Source organism: Erythrolamprus reginae, chromosome 4 (genome assembly GCF_031021105.1).
Source record: "Erythrolamprus reginae isolate rEryReg1 chromosome 4, rEryReg1.hap1, whole genome shotgun sequence".
Lineage (NCBI taxonomy): Eukaryota > Metazoa > Chordata > Lepidosauria > Squamata > Dipsadidae > Erythrolamprus > Erythrolamprus reginae.
The window spans coordinates 9,104,946-9,130,915 of NC_091953.1; the positions used below are offsets into that span (position 1 = coordinate 9,104,946).

The 25,970-nt window shown below is 41.6% G+C and overlaps 1 protein-coding gene across 1 annotated transcript in view; it reads right to left on the reverse strand.

Moving 5' to 3' along the window:
• The window catches only part of RAB38 (RAB38, member RAS oncogene family), a 33,246-nt gene extending 12,646 nt beyond the window's left edge, over window positions 1-20,600 (reverse strand). Inside the window, exon 1 of the mRNA XM_070751640.1 lies at window positions 20,357-20,600. Coding sequence (XP_070607741.1) covers window positions 20,357-20,567 — 211 coding nt within the window. The 5' untranslated portion in view covers window positions 20,568-20,600. The remainder of the gene's footprint in view (window positions 1-20,356) is intronic.
• Window positions 20,601-25,970: the final 5,370 nt, after the last annotated feature.

Consider the following 25,970-nt stretch of genomic DNA (forward strand, 5'->3'; position numbering starts at 1 on the left):
TTGTCATGAATCATGAGGTACAACACTTAATGATTGTCACAGGGTACAAAGAAGTAATCACTATGGAGTTTGACTTATAAACAACTTGGTCCACATGAAGAAAAATCTGAGAAGGACACTTTTGAAGCATGAAACAGAATCTCGCCTTACTTAACATAGACAAAAAGAGGCACATACCATTGTGATTTGGAAAACACCATCCGAACACTGCAATTTTGACAAAGGGCAAAACAACCGAGAAACTGTTTTATAGAAAGAAAGAAAACCTTTTTTTTAAAAAAGAGACTCTTAACAGAGACAGATTTAGCATTTAGGTGAACATTTGAAACAGTTATCTCCATGGAAACAGTTGCTAGAAATACTATAAAGCTGCAATCTGGAGTGGAAACCAAGATAACTTGCAAGAACGACAGACCCAAATGAACTGGGTTATTGTTGTGGCAGAGGTTCACACATGCTGGCTCAATGCAGATTTAAAGAAGGAAGTTTCCTTAAGATTTTTTATAAATATCGATTGTTTCCTCGTTGCTTATATGACAATCATTATGTGTTGAACCTCATGATTCTCGACAAATGTGTATTTTCTTTTATGTACAGTGAGAGCATATGCACCAAAGACAAATTTCTTGCGTGTCCAATCACACCTGGCCAATAATGAATTCTATTCTATTCTATTCTATTCTATTCTACTCTACTCTACTCTACTCTATTTTCTATTCTATTCTATTCTATTCTAATACAGCGCTGGTGAGACCACATTTGGAATCCTGTGTTCAGTTCTGGAGACCTCACCTACAAAAAGATATTGACAAAATTGAACGGGTCCAAAGACGGGCTACAAGAATGGTGGAAGGTCTTAAGCATAAAACGTATCAGGAAAGACTTAATGAACTCAATCTGTATAGTCTGGAGGACAGAAGGGAAAGGGGGGACATGATCGAAACATTTAAATATGTTAAAGGGTTAAATAAGGTTCAGGAGGGAAGAGTTTTTAATAGGAAAGTGGACACAAGAACAAGGGGACACAATCTGAAGTTAGTTGGGGGAAAGATCAAAAGCAACATGAGAAAATATTATTTCACTGAAAGAGTAGTAGATCCTTGGAACAAACGTCCAGCAGACGAGGTTGGTAAATCCACAGTAACTGAATTTAAACATGCCCAGGATAAACATATATCCATTGTAAGATAAAATACAGGAAATAGTATAAGGGCAGACTAGATGGACCATGAGGTCTTTTTCTGCCGTCAGTCTTCTATGTTTCTATGTTTCTATTCTACTCTATTCTATTCTATGACATCTTTATTTATTACAGCTTGTTATGCAAGAAAAAAACCAACTATAACTCAAGATAACCAACCAAACCGTGACTTTAAATGGAATCCAATTGTGCAAGACTCGTCAAACAGGGATAAATGATTTTGAAATCGAATGCATGCAAGGTGAAATGAAACTAGGAAGAGGTTCACATGGAAAGGGAGTGCCAGCACCACACTGGAGCTATGGGACACTGTTTCTGCTGTTTATATCATAATGCGAATTGGAGCAACATTTTAGAGATGCTAAGCTACAACCAACAAAAATGCATTTCAGAAACTATATTGCCAAACACCTGGTGCTAAATTGCTTCTATTTGGACACAATCTTCTTGGCAGTGGGCTGAAGTTTTTGGAAAGAGTCTTGTAACCTTTTCCAGCCTGGTTCATCCATCATGTTCGAAGAGGACCTTGACATCTAACAGGTTGTGGGCTGTCCACGATGTATCTGCAGGGTGGCTGGTAAGGCCTATAGGGGCACGAAATGTTCTGCCCCATGCATTTTATCTGAGGATGGATCTATGTTTATCCCAGGCATGTTTAAATTCAGTTACTGTGGATTTGCCAACAGCGTCTGCTGGAAGTTTGTTCCAAGCATCTACTACTCTTTCAGTCAAATAATAGTTTCTCGCGTTGCAACAACAATGAGAATAACAACAAACAACAACAATACTAATACTAATGATGATGATGATGATGAAGAAGAAGAAGAAGAAGAAGAAGAAGAAGAAGAAGAAGAAGAAGAAGAAGAAGAAGAAGAAGAAGACTTGGGGAAAAGGGATCCTCAATCTGAGTATTGTACTGGCAGTTCTGTGTTAGCAAAAACTTCAGAAGAGAAGGATTTAGGGGTAGTTATTTCTGACAGTCTCAAAATGAGTGAGCAGTGTGGTCGGGCAGTAGGGAAAGCAAGTAGGATGCTTGGCTGCATAGCTAGAGGTATAACAAGCAGGAAGAAGGAGATTGTTATCCCTCTATATAGAGCGCTGGTGAGACCCCATTTGGAATACTGTGTTCAGTTCTGGAGCCCTCACCTACAAAAAGATATTGACAAAATTGAACGGGTCCAAAGACGGGCTACAAGAATGGTGGGAGGTCTTAAGCATAAAACATATCAGGAAAGACTTAATGAACTCAATCTGTATAGTCTGGAGGACAGGAGGGAAAGGGGGGACATGATCGAAACATTTAAATATATTAAAGATTTAAATAAGGTTCAGGAGGGAAGTGTTTTTAATAGGAAAGTGAACTCAAGAACAAGGGGTTACAATCTGAAGTTAGTTGGGGGAAAGATCAAAAGCAACATGAGAAAATATTATTTTACTGAAAGAATAGTAGATCCTTGGAACAAACTTCCAGCAGACGTGGTTGGTAAATCCACAGTAACTGAATTTAAACATGTCTGGGATAAACATATATCCATCCTAAGATAAAAATACAGGAAATAGTATAAGGGCAGACTAGATAGACCATGAGATCTTTTTCTGACATCAGTCTTCTATGTTTCTATGTTTCTGTGTGGCAGGAGACAGTCCGGTAAATAGTCAGGCCCTAAGCCATGTTGTTCACCATCTCAAGACTAGAGAAAGGTTCACACTGTGTCAAATGCCTGCTACATTTCTATTTACCTATTGCAACACCCCAAACAGACAATAACAATTCAAAGGCCAGCAGTCTTGGTCTTTGCTCTTACTTTATGTTCAGGGTTGGACCTTCTCAAATTTAAGGAGAGTTCAGAAAAACAGGTAACACAACTGAGAAACACATTGTCCTCATGAAGGAAATTAATTTATGTCTTATGAGTCTGAACTGAACTCTAACTCTCAAATTACTAACATCTGCGGAAACTAAGTCAGAATCAGTGACTTTCCCCTGATCATAAGGTCCTTAATTGACGACCTATTCTTGCACTTACAATCATACGGTCACAGAGTCCCCAAGGTCATGTGATCAAAATTCAGGCATTTCTCTCCCCCCCCGAAGACCCCTTAATACAGCTCCTCACACTGTGGTGACTGCCCCAACCATAAGTATAGCCCCAGTTCTCCCAACAGAGCTTTAAGCTGATTGGCAGGAAGGTCAGAGGGACACCCCCACTGTAAACGCCTGATTGGTCGGATTGTAAAAATATGTTCCAAGGCGTCAGAATAGAAGCTTTAGTTATTTTTATTTTTTTATTATTTGGATTTGTATGCCGCCCCTCTCCGAAGACTCGGGGCGGCTCACAACAAGTGAAAAACAATCCAATACAATCCAATTAATTAAAATATTATAAATTTAAGAAAATCCCCTATACTAACATACACACATACAGGCATACCATATATAACTTCAACGTGCCCAGGGGGAGATGTTTAGTTTCCCCATGCCTGACGGCAAAGGTGGGTTTTGAGGAGTTTGTCTTTTCCCATGGTCTTAGGTGTTGTGGTTAGCTCTGGCCCAGCTCCTGCCCCAAGGACTGTGGATGTGGGGGAGATATCCACATGCTGCAGGCCTGTTTTGCCCCTGGTGGAATCTGCTGATGGAGGCTCCTCTGACCAAGAAGACATGAGTGACAGGGAGGAGGAGAGTGTGGCAGACAGCTCAGAAGGAGATCAATTATCTAGCTCCTCCTTGGATTTGGAACAAGAGTTAATGATAAAGCCACGCATGTGGAGAGCGATGCATAGGCAGCAACAACTGAGAGATTATTATCAAAGAAAATGAGGACACCTGTGGTTGGGTGGGGCTGTGGTGATTAGTGAGGCTGCTATAAATAGCAGCCTGTGGGTTTGACCATTGTGGAGGATTATCTGATCATTGTGTTTCGTGCCTGCTTTGCTGACTTTGACCTTTTGTGTGCTGATTTTTCCCCACTTTGAAACTGAACCAGAGCAAAGTGTGTTTCACTTTGTGAAAGAAGAAGGACTGTGAATTGCCTCACAGCTGCAAGCTAAGTATCACAGAACTGATAAGGGGCTTGTACAAATTACCAGTTTGGTTGGAGACAAGTGCTCTTTGCTATACAAAAAGAATGCTTAGTTTATTTGAATTTTCGGTATAAAGAACATTGTTTTGAATTTTCAAACGTGTGTGTGTCCGAAATTTGTACCTGTGAATTTTTGGGAGGATTCTACCAGAGAGCCCAACAGAACACTTAGGCGACCCCTGCGAAATGGTTGTTTGACCCCCAAAGGGGTCCTGACCCCCAGGTTGAGAACCACTGATGTAGATGTAAGAATATGCATTTCGGGAGTTTTTCCCTCATTTTAGCCACGGAGGCCAAGGACATACAGGATAATCCTTGACTGACGACCCCAACTGAGCTCAGAATTTATGTTGCTAAATGAGAGAGTGGTTAAGTGATTAGCAGCCTGCTTTAGAACCATTGCTCAAAGCTTTTTTAAATTAAGGGCATTGAGATATCTCAGCTATTTCTTAAGTAGGCAGGAAATTAAAGTGGGAAGAATTGGGAAGGGGTCTTTAAACTTTCTTTCCTGAGGTCTTTCTTTTTTCTTTCTCTCTCTCCTTCCTTCATTTTCTCCTTCTTTTTCCTTCCTTCCATCTTTCCTTCCTTCCTTCATTCCTTCTCTTTTTTCTTTCTCTTTCCCCTTCCTCCTCCTCCTCCTTCCTCTTCTTCCTCTTCTTCTTCCTTCCTTCTTTTTCTCCTTCTTTTCCTTTCTCTTACTCCTTCCTTTCTTTTCTCTTTCTCCTTCCTTCCTTTTCGCTTTCTTTTTTCTTTCTCTCTCCTTCCTTTCTTTCTCTTCTTTCTTTCTTTCCTTCCTTCTTTCCTTCTCTTTTTTCTTTCTCTTTCCCATTCCTCCTCCTCCTCCTTCTTCCTCTTCTTCCTTTTCTTCTTCCTTCCTTCCTTCCTTATTCCTTTCTCTTACTTATCTCCTTTCTCCTTCTTTTCCTTTCTCTTACTCCTTCCTTCCTTTTCTCTTTCTTTTTTCTTTCTCTCTCCTTCCTTTCTTTTCTCTTTCTTTTTTCTTTCTCTCTACTTCCTTTCTTTTCTCTTCTTTCCTTCTTTCTTTCCTTCCTTCCTTCTTTCTTTCTTTCCTCCTCCACAAAGCGTAATAGGCCAAAAGCCAGTGCATCTGAGGACATAACAGTCTTTTCATATACAGATAACATCATTGATTCTAAGATCATACTATTATCTTCTTTTTTTAGCAGGGGGAAACTTGTTTTCACATGATTTTGAAATTCCATAATTAACCGTTTGGCTTTAGATTCTTATCTGTTCTATTAACAATGCTGCCCATTCATAAAGCTAAACCCAAGCTTTGCTTATGATTATTCTCGATGGGATAATCTGAGGAGTACATATGTCATGTGTTAGTCAATCATATCCTTGTAGTGATGGCTTCCTTGTGCCCTGAGGTTCCTCCATTGTGAAACCTCAATATGTACGAGCTATCAGCATCATCCTCTAAGAACAAAGTTTCTTAGAAATCATTATACTGGGAGGAAAAAAGGAATAGAAGTCCTCTATCACAGTGTTTCCCAACCTTAGCAACTTGATGATATTTGGACTTCAACTCCCAGAATTCCCCAGCCAGCGAATGCTGGCTGTGGAATTCTGGGAACTGAAGTCCAGATAACTTCAAATTGCCAAGTTGGGAAACACTGCTCTCAATAAAGGATAGATTGATTAACTGATTTTAATTCTTTCATTATATTGTTAAAATAGATACAAAGAAGTAGATTTTAAACTGTATAATTATATAGTATAGCAGTATATTAAGAAATTTTAAGTATAAGTTTTTTGTGTTTAATTAATTGACTTTAATGAGTTTAATTATATTATTAAAATGAAAATATAGAACTGAAAGTTATATTTTAGTAGTACAGTGGAACCCTGACATAAGAGCTGCTCTACTTAAGAGCAACTCGAGATAAGAGCTGGGAGGGGAGAGATATTTTTGTTCTACTTACAAGCCCAAATTCGAGATACAAGCGCCAAGGAGCTGTCTCCTGAAGCCAAACGCTAACTTCCGCGTTCGGCTTCAGGAGACAGCTGCGAAGCGGCGCGCGTGTTTTAAAAGGTTGCAGCCGGCCTGGGGGGCTCGGGGGGGTGCTTGCAGCTTTCTTTCTTGCTCTTTTTCTTTCTCTCTTTTACCTTCCCTTCTATTTCTTCTTTTCTTTCTCCTTCCCACCTTCTTCCCTCCCTCCCTCCCTCCCTTCACTCATTCCTCTCTTACTCTCCCCTTTCATAAGTTTCCTTGCTTCCTTCCTCTGTTCCTGTCCCTTCCCCCTTTCTTTCTTTCTTTCTTGCTCTTTTTCTTTCTCTCTTTTACCTTCCCTTCCTCTATTTCTTCTTTTCTTTCTCCTTCCCACCTTCTTCCCTCCCTCCCTTCACTCATTCCTCTCTTACTCTCCCCTTTCATAAGTTTCCTTGCTTCCTTCCTCTGTTCCTGTCCCTTCCCCCTTTCTTTCTTTCTTTCTTTCTTTCTTTCTCTCTTTCTCTCTTTTACCTTCCATTCCTCTATTTCTTCTTTTCTTTCTCCTTCCCACCTTCTTCCCTCCCTCCCTCCCTTCACTCATTCCTCTCTTACTCTCCCCTTTCATAAGTTTCCTTGCTTCCTTCCTCTGTTCCTGTCCCTTCCCCCTTTCTTTCTTTCTTTCTTTCTTTCTTGCTTGCTTGCTTGCTTGCTTGCTCTTTTTCTTTCTCTCTTTTACCTTCCCTTCCTCTATTTCTTCTTTTCTTTCTCCTTCCCACCTTCTTCCCTCCCTCCCTCCCTTCACTCATTCCTCTCTTACTCTCCCCTTTCATAAGTTTCCTTGCTTCCTTCCTCTGTTCCTGTCCCTTCCCTCTTTCCTTCCTTCCTTTCCACCCTCCGTCCATTCATTCACCCATTCCTCTCTTGATCACTTAAAGCCGGGCCCTGGTGCAAAAAGGGTTGGGGACCTCTGTCCTACAGGATTGGGTGGCAGAGAAGTTGAACATATGTAAATTTAAAAGTTTAAGAAAGTTTACAAGTTAAGTGAAAGAAACTTCATTATTCATTTATATGTACATGTACATTTCTTCATTAAAAACATGTCTTTCTGCATAATTTAGACTAACTTTGTGAGTTTTTTGAGGGCTGGAACCAATTAAAATTATTTACATTAATTCCTATGGGGAAAAGTCGTTCGAGATAAGAGCTGCTCGACTTAAGAGCCCAGGTCCGGAACGAATTAAACTCGTATCTCGAGGTACCACTGTATATTGATAAAATTTATGGATATTAGAATTGACTTTAATTACGCAAACTATAATATCAAAATACAAGCAGATGTTATAATATAGTAGTATATTATGAATTGTTTTTCTGTATTGATCTAGATTATAGTCAGACTTTTTTTTTTGTTTTAATTAGTCTTCTATGATTAGCGGAGCAATGGCAGCTCCTTTAAATGTTAAATGTTGTTTGTATTATTTGTCTTAAAGAAAAACCAATTAAAAAATATTTTAAAAGAAGTCCCCTAAATATTTTGGAATGAAAAGCAATTTATTTTGGACAAACTAGATCCAGGATTCTAATTGTTCAGATCCATATACATATGCAAAGACTATGAAACTGAAAAATATAAATATCAAAAAAAGAATTGTAGAAAAAAGACAATACTTCAAATTATCATTCTTGGTTAGTAAATATAGAACTAACCTGATTCAAAGGAGATACAGTATGTTATTTTTATTTACTTATTAGATATTTATCCCCCTTTACTACTTTGAAAATAAATCAAAGTAGTGAACATACCTAATCCTCCTTCTTCCTTTTATTCTCCCCACAACAACCCTGGGAGGTGGGTTGGGCTGAGAGAGAATGATTCTCAGCCAGCTTTTGTATCTAAGGTGGGACTAGATTGGCCCACCAATCTCCTGGTGATTGGCCCAAAGTCACCCAATAGGCTTTCATACCTAAGGCGGGATTAGAACTCACAGTCTCCTGGTGATTGGCCCAAAGTCACCCAGTAGACTTTCATGCTTAAGGCGGAACTAGAACTCACAGTCTCCTGGTGATTGGCCCAAAGTTATCCAGCTGACTTTCATGACTGAGGTGGGACTATAATTCACAGTCTCCTGGTGATTGGCCCAAAGTCACCCAGTAGGGTTTCATGCCTAAGGCGGGACTAGAATTCACAGTCTTCTGATGATTGGCCCGAAGTCACCAGTAGGCTTTCATGCCTAAAGCGGGACTAAAATTCATAATCTCCTGGTGATTGGCCCATAGTTATCCAGCCATCTTTCACACCTATAACAGGACTAGAACGGCTGATTGGATCTCTTCTATGGACGAAAAACTCACCTTGCCACAATGCGCTACAAGTTTGCGAGTTCCTGGCCAAACACCAGGTGCCAATGCTCCCCCCCCCCCTATGGTCCTGACGTTGCCCCAGCAGACTTCTTTTTGTTCCCAGCCCTGAAAGGAACTCATCCATAGAAGAGATCCAATCAGCCGTGACAAAGACCTTGCGAGAGGTTCCCGGAGATGCCTTCCAGGGCACATACCGGTCATGGCAGAGTCACTGGAAAAAATGTGTAGAGGTCCAAGGACAGTACTTTGAAGAATTTTAAGTGTTTGTGCCAATCTGTTCAATAAATTACTTTAAAAAAATAATAATTGCATTATTTTTGGAATGCACCTTGTAACTTTCTTTACTAACCTCCTTGAAATAAAATCTAATTTTCAAATCCTTTAAAGCACAGTTCTGACAATGAGACACAGTGATCTGCATTAGAGTTTCTCTGTTACACGCATTGCAATTTGGCTTCACCTTTTGGGACAATTTTGCAATAATATGCCTTGAATTTCCTTCCGGTCAGATTTCAGAAAGAAAAACTGTCAATTTTGCAGAAATACGATGTGTTGTTTGTGAGTGACATAGGGGAAGGTTTGGTAGGGAAGGTTTGCCTATTTGCCGATGACTCTAAAGTGTGCAATAGAGTTGATATTCCTGGAGGCATCTGTAATATGGTAAATGATTTAGCTTTACTAGATAAATGGTCAAAGCAATGGAAACTGCAGTTTAATGTTTCCAAATGTAAAATAATGCATTTGGGGGAAAGGAATCCACAATCTGAGTATTGTATTGGCAGTTCTGTGTTAGCAAAACCTTCAAAAGAAAAGGATTTAGGGGTAGTGATTTCTGACAGTCTCGAAATGGGTGAACAGTGCAGTCAGGCGGTAGGGAAAGCAAGTAGGATGCTTGGCTGCATAGCTAGAGGTATAACAAGCAGGAAGAGGGAGATTATGATCCCGCTATATAGAATGCTGGTGAGACCACATTTGGAATACTGTGTTCACTTCTGGAGACCTCACCTACAAAAAGATATTGACAAAATTGAACGGGTCCAAAGACAGGCTACAAGAATGGTGGAAGGTCTTAAGCATAAAACGTATCAGGAAAGACTTCATGAACTCAATCTATATAGTATGGAGGACAGAAGGAAAAGGGGGGACATGATCGAAACATTTAAATATGTTCAATGGTTAAATAAGGTCCAGGAGGGAAGTGTTTTTAATAGGAAAGTGAACACAAGAACAAGGGGACACAATCTGAAGTTAGTTGGGGGAAAGATCAAAAGCAACATGAGAAAATATTATTTTACTGAAAGAGCAGTAGATCCTTGGAACAAACTTCCAGCAGACGTGGTAGATAAATCCACAGTAGCTGAATTTAAACATGCCTGGGATAAACACATATCCATTGTAATATAAAATACAGGAAATAGTATAAGGGCAGACTAGATGGACCATGAGTTCTTTTTCTGCCGTCAGTCTTCTATGTTTCTATGTGTTATGAAGGGAAGGTAAACGGAGATACATCGCTCACTTCTTGTGCTGAATTTACATTCCAAATGCATTTTTTAAAGAATATCCTACAATATGCTTAACCCAACTCCTATTTTTAAATACCTCTTTGAGGGTTTTGTATAGGATTTGGGGCTTCGTGAAGAACTCTGTTTCTAAAGAAAGAACTATCAGCCGTGGAAAATGAGCCTATTCAGTCATTACAGCTGCTGTTTTCAATGTGAGCTTCAGAGATTAAAATACATAGGCAGAATTTTTTAAAAAGGACAAATAGAAACAGAAACATAGAAGTCTGACGGCAGAAAAAGACCTCATGGTCCATCTAGTCTGCCCTTATACTATTTTCTGTATTATATCTTAGGATGGGTCTATGTTTATCCCAGGCATGTTTAAATTCAGTTACGGTGGATTTATCTACCACGTCTGCTGGAAGTTTGTTCCAAGGATCTACTACTCTTTCAGTAAAATAATATTTTCTCATGTTGCTTTTGATCTTTCCCCCAACTAACCTCAGATTGTGTCCCCTTGTTCTTGTGTTCACTTTCCTATTAAAAACACTTCCCTCTTGGACCTTATTTAACCCTTTAATATATTTAAATGTTTCAATCATGTCCCCCCTTTTCCTTCTGTCCTCCAGACTATACAGATTGAGTTCATGAAGTCTTTCCTGATACGTTTTATGCTTAAGACCTCCCACCATTCTTGTAGCCCGTCTTTGGACCCGTTCAATTTTGTCAATATCTTTTTGTAGGTGAGGTCTCCAGAATTGAACTGAACAGAAATGCAATAAAAATGCAACCAAGAACCCTAGGCTAAATATAGGGGCCCACTCTGTTACTTATTTACTGAATCTCACGAGAAAACGTGCGTGCAAGAGTGAGATTTCTGCTATTTTCTTGCTTCCGCACATGCGTAGAAACAGAAAATCACTGAAATTTCACTCTCACATGCTTTTCCTCACAAGATCTTGCTTTCTGACCATGCGCAGAACCAAAATCTCACTTGGGTGCCCGTCCTACCAGAGCTACAGCGTGGCTCATATCCAGTAATGGGCAGCCAAATTTTTTACTGACACACTGTGGGTGTGGCTTATTTTATCGGTGTGGCTTAATGGTCATGTGACTGGGTAGGAGTGGCTTGAACAGTCATCATCGTTCAAGTGAACTGTTAAGTCCACGACTTAACAGTGTCCAGTCAACGAAGCAGTGGAAGTGATGTGCCGGTGTCTGGAGGCTGTTGGGGCCTGGATGGGTGTCAACAGACTCAAACTCAACCCTGATAAGATGGAGTGGCTGTGGGTTTTGCCTCCCAGGGACAATTCCATCTGTCCGTCCATCACCCTGGGAGGGGAATCATTGACCCCCTCAGAGAGGGTTCGCAACTTGGGTGTCCTCCTCGATCCACAGCTCACATTACAGAAACACCTTTCAGCTGTGGTGAGGGGGGCGTTTGCCCAGGTTCGCCTGGTGCGCCAGTTGCGGCCCTATCTGGACCGGGACTCACTGCTCACAGTCACTCATGCCCTCATCACCTCGAGGCTCGACTACTGTAACGCTCTTTACATGGGGCTACCTTTGAAAAGTGTTCGGAAACTTCAGATCGTGCAGAATGCAGCTGCGAGAGCAATTATGGACTTCTCTAAGTATGCCCATATTACTCCAACACTCCGCAGTCTGCATTGGTTGCCGATCATTTTCTGGTCACAATTCAAAGTGTTGGTTATGACCTATAAAGCCCTTCATGGCGCCGGACCAGAATATCTTCGGGACCGCCTTCTGCCGCATGAATCCTAGCGACCGGTTAGGTCCCACAGAGTTGGCCTTCTCCGGGTCCCGTCGACTAAGCAATGTCGTCTGGCGGGACCCAGAGGAAGAGCCTTCTCTGTGGCGGCTCCGACCCTCTGGAACCAGCTCCCCCCTGAGATTAGGATTGCCCCCACCCTCCTTGCCTTTCGTAAACTCCTCAAAACCCACCTCTGCCGTCAGGCATGGGGGAACTGAAACATCTCCCCCTTGCCCATGTTGTTTTGGTGTTTGATTGATTGTGTGCTTGTTTTTTATATATATTGGGATTGTTTTATGGATTTCCTTAACTTAAAATTGTAATTGGATTGGTGGGTATTGGATTTGTCACTATGTACTGTTTTTGCTATTGTTGTGAGCCGCCCCGAGTCTGCGGAGAGGGGCGGCATGTAAATCCAATAAATCTAATCTAATCTAATCTTTACAATCTTACCAGTGTCGCTCGCTGGGGTGACAATTTGCTTCATGTTTCTTGCGCTCTCCTTCCTGGGTCACCTGCACCACCTCAGGCTGGGTAGCTAGGCGAACAGGTGCTGCCAGAAGCAAAAATGATGCCAGCGCCGCTTCCACCCACGCCTTCTGCTCAGGTGGGACGTGGCCACGTGAGGCTGGAGGGGAGCCGGGCAGGGGAGAGGGAAGCTAGAATTCACTGTTGGCTGGTGATTGACTCATAGTCATCCAGTAGGCTTTCATGCCTAAACTGGGACTTGAACTCACAACCTCTAGCTTTCCAAATTGGTACCTTAACAAATCAAACAAATTGGCTCTCCAGATCAAAAATAGGTAGTGGGATTCTGCAATAGGTAGGTCATCTTATTGGATCACCCAAATTAATCTATGAACTAATTCAGCTGGCTGATTCCTCTTTGCCCGCCAGTCTTTCAACCATGACAAATTTACCCTGGCACTTTTCCAATCCTTAATTTTTAAAAAAGCCGTATGAAGACAGTTATTTCCAAACTTGCTCAACGACTAGCAACATTTTTTGGGGAAAGAGAGAGGAATGCAACGCCAAAGTAAAATCAAATGAATAAGATATAATACTAGCAAAACTCCGAGTCTGCGGAGAGGGGCGGCATACAAATCTAAATAATAAATAAATAAATTAAATAAATAAAATGGAGATCAAGTAAGAGAAAAGAACATAACACACACCGCTACAATTTTGTGTTCATTACCTGTGCAAATGTAATTCTAAAATTTTACAGTCGTTGATGCTATCTGTACATACAAATCGAGACCTCTTAAAATGAGATGGTTAGCATTGTTGAATTAAAAGGGATCAATAAAACTGAAATGGTTTTTTCTGCGACAGTTACGACTTATCTCCATTGCAGCAATGGAGAATTCAGCTACAGCACAAGTGATAAAAGTGTCTTTAATCTTCCAGAAGAAATGGCCCACTTATAAATTGACAGGTCTTACTGGAAATGTACTGTACATATTGCAGGCAGAATATAAACAGACCTTGCTTAACAATGGTAACCAGGATTACTAGAACTGTATCTCTAACCAGCATGAAAATGTGACGTTGTGTTTTATGTCACTTGGCAATGGCAATTCCAGGTCAAACTGCTGTCATAAACTGAGGACGATTTGCCTGTGTTAATAGCAATAGCATTTAGATTTATATACCACTTCACAGTGCTTTTACAGCCTTCTCTAAGCAGTTTACAGACTCAGCATATTGCCCCCAACAATCTAGGTCCTCATTTTACCCACCTCGGAAGGATGGAAGGCTGAGTCAACCTTGAGCTAAGTAACTAAGAAGGTAGGGAAACAACCTTGAGCTATGTAAGTTAAGTAAGTAGGGAAGGAAGGAAGGAAGGAAAGAAGAAAAGAAGGAAGAATGGAAGGAAGGAAGGAAGGATAGAAGAAAGGAAGGAAGGAAAGAAGGGAGGAAGGAAGGAAAGAAAGAAGGGAGGAAGGAAGGAAGGAAGGAAAGAAGGGAGGAAGGAAGGAAGGAAGGAAAGAAGGAAGGAAAGAAGAAAGGAAGGAAGGAAAGAAGGGAGGAAGGAAAGAAGGGAGAAAGGAAGGAAAGAAGGGAGGAAGGGAGGAAAGAAGGGAGGGAGGAAGGAAAGAAGGGAGGAAGGAAGGAAAGAAGAGAGGGAGGGAGGAAGGAAGGAAGGGAGGAAGAAAGGCACAAGATCGACAGAGTCAGTGCCACCAAGAATTTTTTGACCCTTTTGAGATAGAAGGCGAGGTTTTTCTCAACTCTATAGTGACAGGAAATGAAACTTGGGTTTCTCCCAAGATACTCCAGAGAGCCAACGTCAATCAATGCAGTGGTGCCAGACCCATTCTCCTTCAGGCCAAAGTGTCAAAACTCAACAATCGGCGAGAAAAATCTTGAACATCCATCCGGCACAAATCTTGGGCCCCTATCGCAGCAGCGTTCCTGCCCTTAGCATTCAGGTAGCACATTACGGTGTGCACTTCGCACTTGGAGGGAAATGGAATGAGGACGCTCAACTCTAACCTTCATCACAACGCCAGTCAATGATCTACTGACCACTGGCACTGCCCATTCTCTTCCACTGGCTTCCTACTACCCGATAGTAATACCAACTTCCCCCACGAACATTCCCCGTGAGAGTTACGTGCCTTGTAACCTTACTTTCTCCCCCACCCAACAAAAATACAGTACTATAATTCTTCCTCATGGTATAATTCTTCAGTTGTGGTGCTCATTAAAACCTACTGCTTTTGGGCAATTAATTACAAAGCCTTGATGGTTGGCTTCAAAGTCAAATCTTATGATTTCTTTTTTCGTAGCACATGATTCGCCACAGACCTCTTTTCTACACACAGAGAGAGAAGTTAGTAAAAACCACAATGTTCTCACTTTAGATTAAAAAATGCAACATTAAGGGAGTTGGCCCTCTAATGAATTCCAGACATTCTCCAGGGCTTCAATTTCCTTCTAGTGCTAATTATTCAACATTATTATGAATTTATGGTTTCCAAATACTCCAATCGGGGCAAAGAAAGGCTATGAGGCTGCCCCTTTGACCAGTGGGGGAGGCATTTGTGTTCCTATCTAGGCCCACAAATCATCCTAGATGCAATTATTAATACAGGTAGTCCTCGGCTTACAATTTACGTTCATTTAGTGACCAGCCAAAGTTATAACAGCAGCGAACTGTTTCATGACAGTTTTTCGCAGTTACAACGGTTAGGAGCATTTATTTTATTTTTTATTTTATTTATTTATTCATTTGTCCAATACACAAATACATAGGAAGAAAAATAGATATGTAGTAATATATATAAGGGTAAAAGCGAACTTAGAGGAGAGGATATATGAAAGGAAGAGAATATATATGATAAGTGAGAGAAAGGAAAGACAATTGGACAGGGGACGAAAGGCACACCAGTGCACTTATGTACGCCCCTTACTGGCCTCTTAGGAACCTGGAAAAGTCAATCGTGGAGAGTCGAAGGGAGAAATGTTGGGGGTTAGGGGTTGACGCAATTGAGTCCGGTAATGAGTTCCACGCTTCGATAACTTGATTGTTGAAATCATATTTTTTACAGTCAAGTTTGGCACGGTTCGTATTAAGTTTGAATCTGTTGCGTGCTCTTGTGTTGTTGTTGCGGTTGAAGCTGAAGTAGTCATTGACCGGTAGGATGTTGCAGCATATGATCTTGTGGGCAATACTCAAATCGTGTTTTAGGCGCTGTAGTTCTAGGCTTTCTAGGCCCAGGATTGTTAGTCTATTTTCGTAGGATATTCTGTTTCGAGTGGACTCTTCTGGTGAAATATCTTTGGATCCTGAAGATCATATTCAGATCCAAACAGGGAAGGGCTGACTACTGCTGGTACTGCTGGTGTGCTCCCAGGGGCGGGCGTGGGTGAGCGTGTGGGCGAGAGATTCGTCTTCCTGTGCATTATAAGTCTTGTGACCTTCTGAGAAGCAAAGTCAATGGGGAAACCAGATTCATCAATCATCCGTGTTATTAATTTATTGACTGCATCCATAAAATAGGGTAAAACCCACCTATCAAATGTCTCACTTAGTAATATAAATTTTGGGCTCCTTTGTGGTCGTAAATTGAGGTCTACCTGTAATTTTATCCTGATCTTTTCTGAAACTAAAATATCCACACACCAAGTCCTCGTTTTCTTTCTTTCTTTCTTTCTTTCTTTCTTCTTTCCTTCCTTCCTTCCTTCTTTCCCTCCTTTTTTCTTTCCCTTCCTTCTTTCCTTTTCTCTTTCTTTTTCTTTCTTTCCTTCCTTCATTTTCTTTCTTCTTTTCCTCCCTCCCTCCTTCTTCCTTCCTTCCTTCCTTCCTTTCCTCCCTCCTTTTCTCTTTTCCTTCCTTCCTTTCTCCCCTTCCCTCCCTTCCTATCTTTTCTCTTTCTTTTTTCTTTCTCTCTCTCTCTCCTTCCTTCATTTTCTCTTTCTTCTTTTTCTTCCCTCTTTCTTTCTTTCTTTCTTTCTTTCTTTCTTTCTTTCTTTCTTTCTTTCTTATTTTTTAATTATTATTTATTAGATTTGTATGCCGCCCCTCTCCACAGACTCGGGATGGCTCACAACAACTCGGGGCGGCTAACAACATTCTCTTTCTTTCTTTCTTTCTTTCTTTTTTGCATCCCACCTATATTAGTTTGGTAAGACCGGCATCAAAAGTTTTTGGTGGTTATCCCTTCCTGCCACAAGCAAAATACTAACTTGAATTTCTCCCTTTCACCCAGTGATTTAAGAAGAGGGCCTGGTACAATGGGTGGCATGCTCTTGGTGGAACTCAAGAAGAGGATAAAAAAAATTACATCCGCTTTCTGCGTTACACCGTGCCAGATTCCGAGCTTAAAAAGTCTCAGAGTTCAAACAATGCCAAAGACATGGGCTGCAAAAGTGCAGCTGAAATCACCAAGGCCAAAAAAAAACCCCAAACAAACCAACAGGGAAAAAAATACCCCAGCACAAACATCTAAAATCCCTTAATTTTTTTTTTAAAAGAGAGAGATTTGGAATTAGTTTTCCGAATCTTGCTTTACTCTTATATAAAGTCTGGAAAAAGAAAATAAGAGCAGCCCTTGGAAAAGAAAGAGCAGGCAATCTTTGGTTCCATCAATATGGTGGTCGTTCCACATGGAAACCACTTCTGAACTTTATGCTTGAAGTGGAAAAGAAGGAAACTTTAATTTTCAATTCATTCATCTGATTCAATTGATATATCTTTATAGAAATGGCTGGTTAAATTAAATTAAATTAAATTAAATTAAATTAAATTAAGTTAAGTTAAGTTAAGTTAAGTTAAGTTAAGTTAAGTTAGTTAAGTTAAACTAAACTAAACTAAACTAAACTATGAAATGGAATGGAATGGAATGGAATGGAATGGAATTAAATTAAATTAAATTAAATTAAATTAAATTAAATTAAATTAAATTAAATTAAATTAAATTAAACTAAACTAAACTAAACTAAACTAAACTAAACTAAACTAAATTAAATTAAATTAAATTAAATTAAATTATTAAATTAAATTATTAAATTAAATTAAATTAAATTAAATTAAATTAAATTAACCATATTGTTGGAAGGGACCTTGGAGGTCTTCTAGTCCAACCCCCTGCTTAGGAAGGAAACTCTACACTATTTCAGACAAATGGTTATCCAACATCTTCTTTTAAACCTTTAGTGTCGGAGTAAGTATGTTGTATCTTATTTTATTTTATAACTCAAAATCATCTTTGTGGTTTAATGACTCTGCAATTTATTAATTTATTGATGTATTTATTTATTTGACCTATATGCCGCCCAATCCCTAAGGAGTCAGGGCGGCTTACAACAATAAAACAATACAGTAACAAGTTAAAGTCAAATATTAATAACAATAAAACCCCTAAAGTAATCAATACAATCATTCCCTCACACATACCCATTGAAACATAATTTGACTGGAACTAAGATGTTGACACTCACAGCCCCCAGTCTTCAAGGATTGTTGAAGTGGGTTGTTGGTTCCAAAGAGCCGGGGCCACCACCGAGAAGGCCTTTCCTCGCAGGCCCACTTAGTTGACGTGACTCAGAGAAGGCCAACCCTGTGGGATCTAATTGGTCTCTGGGAGGTATGGGGCAGGAGATGGTCTCGTAGATAGTCTGGTCCTAAGCCATTTAGGGCTTTATAGGTGACAACTTGAATTGTGACTGGAGACCAATTCGTAGCCAGTGCAGCATGCGGAGTGTTGGTGTGATGTGAGTGTATCTAGGTACACACACAATGGCTCACGCAGCTGCGTTCTGGACTAACTGCAGTCTCTGAACTCTCTTCAAGGGTAGCCTTATAGGGTGGGGTTGCAGCAACAGAATGGCACCAAGTGTTTCCTGCCCAGATGCCCTTCCTGTCACCAATGCGGAGTTTCTGTTCAGCGGATACTGTATATTCTCATTGTTCCAAGAGAGAGAGAAATATCTGCCTGTACCTAGGATCGAACTCACAGACTCCTAATTGTGAGGCGAGAGCTGACCTCTAGCCCACCCCACCACTCTTATCCTATAATTCAAAATGTTAATCGGGAAATATGGTAACTCTGTGTGTGTGTGTGTGTGTGTGTGTGTGTGTGAATGTGAGTGAGTGAGTGAGTGTGTGTAGACGTGGGCCTTTAAATCTTTATCAAATTCTGGTTATTTCCCAAAAAAGTCCCTGCAGTTTTCTTAGCAAAACATTTCGGAAAATCCAGAGAGTACCAAGGGCCCCAATGATTAGAGACTAATGGAGGACAGAAGCAACTTAGAACTAAGAGAAATTTTCTGACAGTGAGAACAATTAATCAGTGGAAGGATAGAATAGAATAGAATAGGGTAGGGTAGGGTACGGTAGAATAAAATAGAATAGAATAGGGTAGGGTAGGGTAGAATGGAATAGAATAGAATAGAGTAGAGTAGAGTAGGGTAGGGTAGGGTAAGGTAGAATAGAATAGAGTAGAGTAGAGTAGGGTAGGGTAGAATAGAATAGAGTGGAGTAGAGTAGAGTAGGGTAGGGTAGGGTAGAATAGAATAGAGTAGAGTAGAGTAGAGTAGGGTAGAATAGAATAGAGTAGAGTAGAGTAGAGTAGGGTAGAATAGAATAGAGTAGAGTAGAGTAGAGTAGAGTAGAGTAGGGTAGAATAGAATAGAATAGAGTAGAGTAGAGTAGGGTAGGGTAGAATAGAATAGAGTGGAGTAGAGTAGAGTAGGGTAGGGTAGGGTAGAATAGAATAGAGTAGAGTAGAGTAGAGTAGGGTAGAATAGAATAGAGTAGAGTAGAGTAGGGTAGGGTAGAATAGAATAGAGTAGAGTAGAGTAGAGTAGGGTAGGGTAGGGTAGAATAGAGTAGAGTAGAGTAGAGTAGAGTAGAGTAGAGTAGGGTGGGGTAGGGTAGGGTAAGGTAGAGTAGAGTAGAGTAGAGTAGAATAGAATTGAATAGAATAGAATACAATTTCACCTTAATGTAACCTTCTGACGAGCAAATGGGGAAGCAGAATTTCACTTAACCACCGTGTCACTGCAGTGATTCACTTAACAACGTCGTAAAATGAAGCAAAACTCACTTAAATGTCTCACTTAGCAACAGAAATTTCAGGGCTCAATTGTGTTTGTAAGTCGAGGGCTACCTGTTCTGACTTAACAGTGCTTTCCACTGAAACTGAGAAGATGTAAAAAATAAAAAAGTTTGCTGTGTTATGTTCACTTGTTTAGAAGTTAAATCCAAACTTTTTTCAACTTTTGGATCAAGTTGGATGAGATGAACTTTGGGTTTCTGAATTCTATCCAGAGCTTAAAAACGTGGCTTCAAATGCTAAAAGGTTCTTTTTAAAATGTGTGATGGTTTACTTGGGCATAAGATCCAGTGGATTCAGTGGGTCACAGAGAGAGTTACACAATTCAGTGGATCTAAGAGAGAGTTATACAATTGAGTTAGAGAAGAGGAAGAGGAAGAAGAAGAAGAGGAAGAGGAAGAAAAAGAAGAGGAAGAAGAAGAAGAAGAAGAAGAAGAAGAAGAAGAAGAAGAAGAAGAAGAAGAAGAAGAAGAAGAAGAATTGTCTCATTCAAAGTTTGAGGAGGAGGAATGAGAAGGGAGGAGAAGAAGGAGGAGGAGGAGGAAGAGGAGGAAAGAAAGAAAGAAAGAGAAAGAAAGAAAGAAAGAGAAAGAAAGAAAGAAAGAAAGAAAGAGAAAGAAAGAACAAAAGAAAGAAAGAGAAAGAAAGAAAGAAAGAAAGAAAGAGAAAGAAAGAAAGAAAGAAAGAAAGAGAAAGAAAGAAGGAAAGAGAAAGAAAGAAAGAAAGAGAAAGAAAGAGAGAGAGAGAGAGAGAAAGAAAGAAAGAGGGAGAGAGAGAGAAAGAGAAAGAAAGAAAGAAAGAGAAAGAAAGAAAGAAAGAAAGAAAGAAAGAAAGAAAGAAAGAAAGAAAGAAAGAAAGAAAGAGCAACATCCGAGGAGCCAAGTTTGCTCTGGGCCGGGCGGGGCAAACTCACCGGCGATGTCCCAAAGCTGCAGCCGCACCACCGTCTCGGCGTCCCAGCTGAGGACCTTGAGGGCGAAGTCCACGCCGATGGTGGCGCGGTAGTGCGGGGAGAAGTTGCGGTGGACGTAGCGCTTGATAACGCTGGTTTTGCCCACGCCCAGGTCGCCGATCACCAGCAGTTTGTAGAGATGCTCCTGCTGGCCCGGCGGTCGCCTGCGCATCTTCCCCGCCGCGGCTCCTGTCCGGTCGGGACGAGAGGAGGGTCGGAGTGGGCAGTTGCAGCAGCAGCAACCGGGGCAGAGAGACCGGACAGAGAAGGCGAGCGAGCGCTCCCTCCCTCTCTCTCTCTTGGGATCTGGCACCTCTAAGGAATCCCCGCCTCTCCGGCCCCTCTTGGGAGAGATCACATTTCAATGTTTCAGAAGGGAATTCTGACCAGAGGGCTGCTTGACTGCCTTCCCTCTCTCCCGCTCTCCCTCTCTCCTCACCTTCCCTTCCCTTTATTTCTCCTTCCTTCCTTCCTTCCTTCCTTCCTTCCTTCCTTCCTTCCTTCCTTCCTCCCTCCTTCTCTCCCTCCCTCCTTTCCTTGCTTCCTTTCCCTTCCCCTCCCTCTCTCCTTCTCCACCTTTCCCTTTCCTTCCCTTTCTTTCTTTCTTTCCTTCCTTCCTTCCTCCCTTCTTTCATTGCTTCATTTCCCTTCCCTTCCCTCCCTCCCTCTCTCCTTCCCTTCCCTTCCCTTTATTTCTCCTCCCTCCCTCTCTCCTTCCCTTCCCTTTATTTCCCCTTCCTTCCTCCCTCCCTCCTTTCCTTGCTTCCTTTCCCTCCCCTCCCTCCATCTCTCCTTCCCTTCCCTTCCCTTTCCTTCCAATCCCTTTATTTCTCCTTCCTCCCTCCCTTCCTTGTGTGTGTGTCTGGAAGGGTTACAGAATAACAAAGCTGGAAAGGACCTTGGAGGTCTTCCAATTCAATGCCCCTCCCCTTCCCTTTCTCCTTCTCCTCCCTCCCTCCCTCCCTCCCTCCCTCCCTCCCTTCCTTCCTTGCTTCAAGTCTCCACCAGCTCTGCACTCATTTCTTAAAAGGTTGCTTTGTGGAAAGATGAGAGAATAACAAAAGTTGGAAGAAACCTTACAGATCTTCCAATCCAATGCTGTGCTCCAACAAGAGCCCCTCTACCATTTTACACAAATGTATGTCCACTCCCCTTTTAAAAACTGCCAATCGAGCACCCACAGTGACTACTTCACCTTCAACAACAACAACGCAAGAGCAGGTAATAGATACAAACTAAATGTAAATCGCTCCAAAACTTGACTGCAGAAAATATGACTTCAGCAACTGAGTGATCAATGCCTGGAACTCACTATCTGACTCTGTGGTTTCTTCCCCAAACTCCAAGATCTTCAACCTTAAATTATCTACTATTGACCTCTCCCCTTTTCTAAGAGGTCTGTAAGGGGCGTGCATAAGCGCACCAATCTGCCTACTGTCCCTGTCCTACTGTTCTATTGTCTTCTATCATTGCTTTTCATTATTACTTTTCTAATGTTTTATTTATACATATTACCATGCTATAATTGTTTGAAAAATATATAAATGAATAAATTAAATAAACATTATGTCTATATAACAGAGGAATGTAGTACTCTTCTCAGGCGCGTACCAAAAAATGCAGAGTTAGAAAGAGTTATCTTTCCCTCCAGTAATGGCCCTACGGACAAGACAGATGTAATCAGCGAAAAGTTCAGTTAAAAGTTTTATCTTCTTCCGTACATTTTTCTTTATCGAGACATGCATCGAGTAATGACTGTAAATTCATCAAACATATCTATAATCAAACATACGCACGATGGTAACTTGGTGAAAGTTAAAGGAATTTGCATTCCTAAACATACAGTGAAGCTCTTTGTTCAATCCAAATATAATTTGTATTATTTTTCAACTTAGTGGTCTAACAGAAAATGTTCCTGCCCAACCCACGATAGGAGGATAGTCTTTGTTAATCTTTTATTTTTAGTTTTCAAATAATAATCACATTCAATCATTGAGTCTGTCATCTGCACCTCTATAACTGTCTGGTTTGGTGCTGCAACCCAACAGGACCGACACAGACTTCAGAGGAGAATCAGAACTGCAGAAAAAGCAATTGCTGCCAACCTGCCTTCCATTGAGGACCTGTATACCGCACGAGTCAAAAAGAAGGCGGGGAAAATATTTACTGACCCTTCACATACTGGACACAAACTGTTTCAACTCCTACCCTCAAAACGTCGCTACAGAGCACTGCACACCAAGACAACTAGACACAAGAACAGTTTCTTTTCTGAACGCCATCACTCTACTAAACAAATAATTCCCTCAACACTGTCAGACTTTCTACTAAATCTGCACTTCTATTCTACCAGTTTTTCTCATCATTCCTATCACCCATTTCCTCCCATATTGACTGTATGGCTGTAACTTGTTGCTTATATCCTAGGAATTTTTATTAATATTGCTTCTTCATTGCTTATTTGACCCCTATGAAAATCATTAAGTGTCATACCCCATGATTCTTGACAAATTTATATATTATTTTATGTACGCTGAGAGCATATGCACCAAGACAAATTCCTTGTGTGTCCAATCACACTTGTCCAATAAAATTCTATTCTATTCTATTGTATTTAAAGGAAGAAAAGTTGAGCAGAAAGTAAAGTCAAACAAAAGTCAGAGGGGTGTTTTGTTTTTTTAAAAAATAAATTCAATGCCAGTTTGGAAAAGTTAACCTTTGTACGGAAAGAGGATTATGTTGGAATATAATACTTTTTACTCAATCCTGCTTTTATAATCTTTGAATAGAAATACTTTTGGTGGATTTATGGAAGGGTGTAGGGAAAGTAGTACTGTTTTACACTGAAGTGACTTTGTCAGCAATGGGTTGCTCCTGATTCGGACTGATTCTTAAAACCAGTAGCGTAGCAGTGGGCGGTTCTGTCCACTCACCTATTGCGAATGGTCCACAGCCGGCTCAGCTGATCATGGATTTGAGGACCAGGAGATGGAGGAGTACTGGCATCGCAGGCCAGTGTTCTTGCCATCTGAATCTGAGAGTGAGAGTGAGGGAGAGCTAGGGACTAAGGAACCACCAGAGTCTGTAGAAACCCGTTAGGGTATTGTCTGAGTCAGAGGACGATGGGGACTTGGAGGATCAGGAACCCCTGTTAGATGCAAGAGTCAGGAAGATATCCAGGTATGGATATCTCTCTATGTTGTGGTTAGCTCTGGCCCAGCTCCCGCCCCAAGGACTGTGGATGTGGGGGAGACGTCCACATGCCGCAGGCCTGTTTTGCTCCAGATGGAATCTGATGATGAAGGCTCCTCTGACCAAGAAGACATGAGTGACAGGGAGGAGGAGAGTGTGACAGACAGCTCAGAAGGAGATCAATTATCTAGCTCCTCCTTGGATTCGGAACAAGAGTTCATGATACAGCTATGCATGCGGAGAGCGATGCATAGGCAGCAACAGCTGAGAGATTATTATCAAAGAAAATGCGGCCACCTGTGGTTGGGTGGGGCTGTGGAAATTAGTGAAGCTGCTATAAAAAGCAGCCTGTGGGTTTGGCCATTGTGGAGGATTATCTGATCGTTGTGTTTCGTTCCTGCCTTGCTGACTTTGACCTTTTTTGTGCTGATTTTTCCCCGCTTTGAAAGTAAACCAGAGCCAAGTGTGTTTCACTTTGTGAAAGAAGAAGGACTGTGAATTGCCTCACAGCTGCAAGCTAAGTATCACAGAACTGATAAGGGACTTGTACAAATTACCAGTTTGTTTGGAGACGTGTGCTCTTTGCTATACCAAAAGAGGGCTTGGTTTAAGTGAATTTTCATTATAAAGAACATTGTTTTGAATTTTCAAACGTGTGTGTGTCTGAAATTTGTACCTGTGAATTTTTGGGAGGAGTCTACCAGAGAGCCCGACAGAACACCTACCTACCTATTTATCATGTACTATGTACAAAATAGTTGGGTTTGCAATATATAAATTGATGCTTGTAGTGAAGGGCAAAATGTTTACTACCACACTGTAGGCGTGGCTTATGCAGGATGCCCTGCATTTTCTTTCAACATCTTTCAGTGCAAATTGGGTGCCCTCCATCCAGGCAGTAGCCCATTCCTGATGCTTGTATGTCCATGGAGGGGGGCGGCATACAAATCCAATTAATAAATAATGTATTGAAGTACTATAGCTTTAAGAGGTAATGTTGCAAATTGCCATAAGAGGGAGCCAGAAAGCATGGTTCTCTCTCTGCTCTCTTTGCTCCTTCTGCAGATTCACTGTGTCTCTAGTTCAAAACATTACCGGGATTTCTTTTACATTCTTTGGAAGCATAAAACAATGCCTTTTTTAAAAAAAGTATCTTATACAGTGATCCCCCGTTTATTGCGTCCCCAACCATTGCGAACAGGGTACTTCGCGATTTTTCAACCCGGAAGTCAAAATACCATCTACGCATGCGTGCGTTTTTTCTATGGGCACGCATGCGTAGATGGCAACCGGGAGATCAGCTGCTGGGCGGCTTCCCTGGGTCTTCCCCCTCTTGCTGGCGTCAGCGAGGAGTTTCCCCACCGCCCACGCAAACTCCTCGCTGCCGCCCGCCCTTCGCCCGCCCACGCCGTTCATTCTCGCCGCTTTCGAGCTGAGTCCTGAAGCGAATTCGCTCCAGGACTCAGCTCGAAAGTGCCAAGAGCCAGCGTGGACAAGCCGTTCGTTGGCGCTGGCTATCGGCGCTTTTGAGCTGAGTCCGGAAGCGAATTCGCTCCCGGACTCAGCTCGAAAGCGCCGAGAGCCAGCGCGGACAAGCCGTTCGTTGGCGCTGGCTATCGGCGCTTTTGAGCTGAGTCCGGAAGCGAATTCGCTCCCGGACTCAGCTCGAAAGCGCCGAGAGCCAGCGCGGACAAGCCGTTCGTTGGCGCTGGCTATCGGCGCTTTTGAGCTGAGTCCGGAAGCGAATTCGCTCCCGGACTCAGCTCGAAAGCGCCGAGAGCCAGCGCCCCCCAGACCCCCAACCCGGGTTTGGGGGGCTGCTAGGAAGCCCCCCATGCCGGCGGCAAACAGCCGCGCCGCCCCCAATCTTCGGCTCCTCACTAGCGCTGTGGGAGTAAAAACACCATCTGCACATGCGCAGATGGTGTTTTTACTTCCGCAGCGCTACTTCGCGAAAACCCGCTCGTTGCGGGGGGTCCTGGAACGGAACCCTCGCAACGAGCGGGGGATCACTGTATTGTGTTCTTACAATATCAAAAGTCTGTGCGGTGAAAACCCACAGACTGTAGATCTTGGCAACAATACTGAAGAGATTTGTCATTGTCTTCTTCCAAGATTTTTTTCCCAACTTCTCAGCTGGGTTTTCCCTAAAATTTCTGTCAAAGACCTAACTGATTATCTTCTTGGTTGCTCACGGTGATATCTTAGAAAAACAACCCCAGCATGCCATAAATAATAAGTTTCTTTTTTAAATGGAAAGCATGAAATAGCTGCTGCAATTCTCTAGTCCTTCAGAGAGTGAACTGGGCCATTTATGAGGGTGACCACCAGGGAAATGAAACCAAAAAGTATTGTTATTCACCCAATTGAATCATCTGATTCT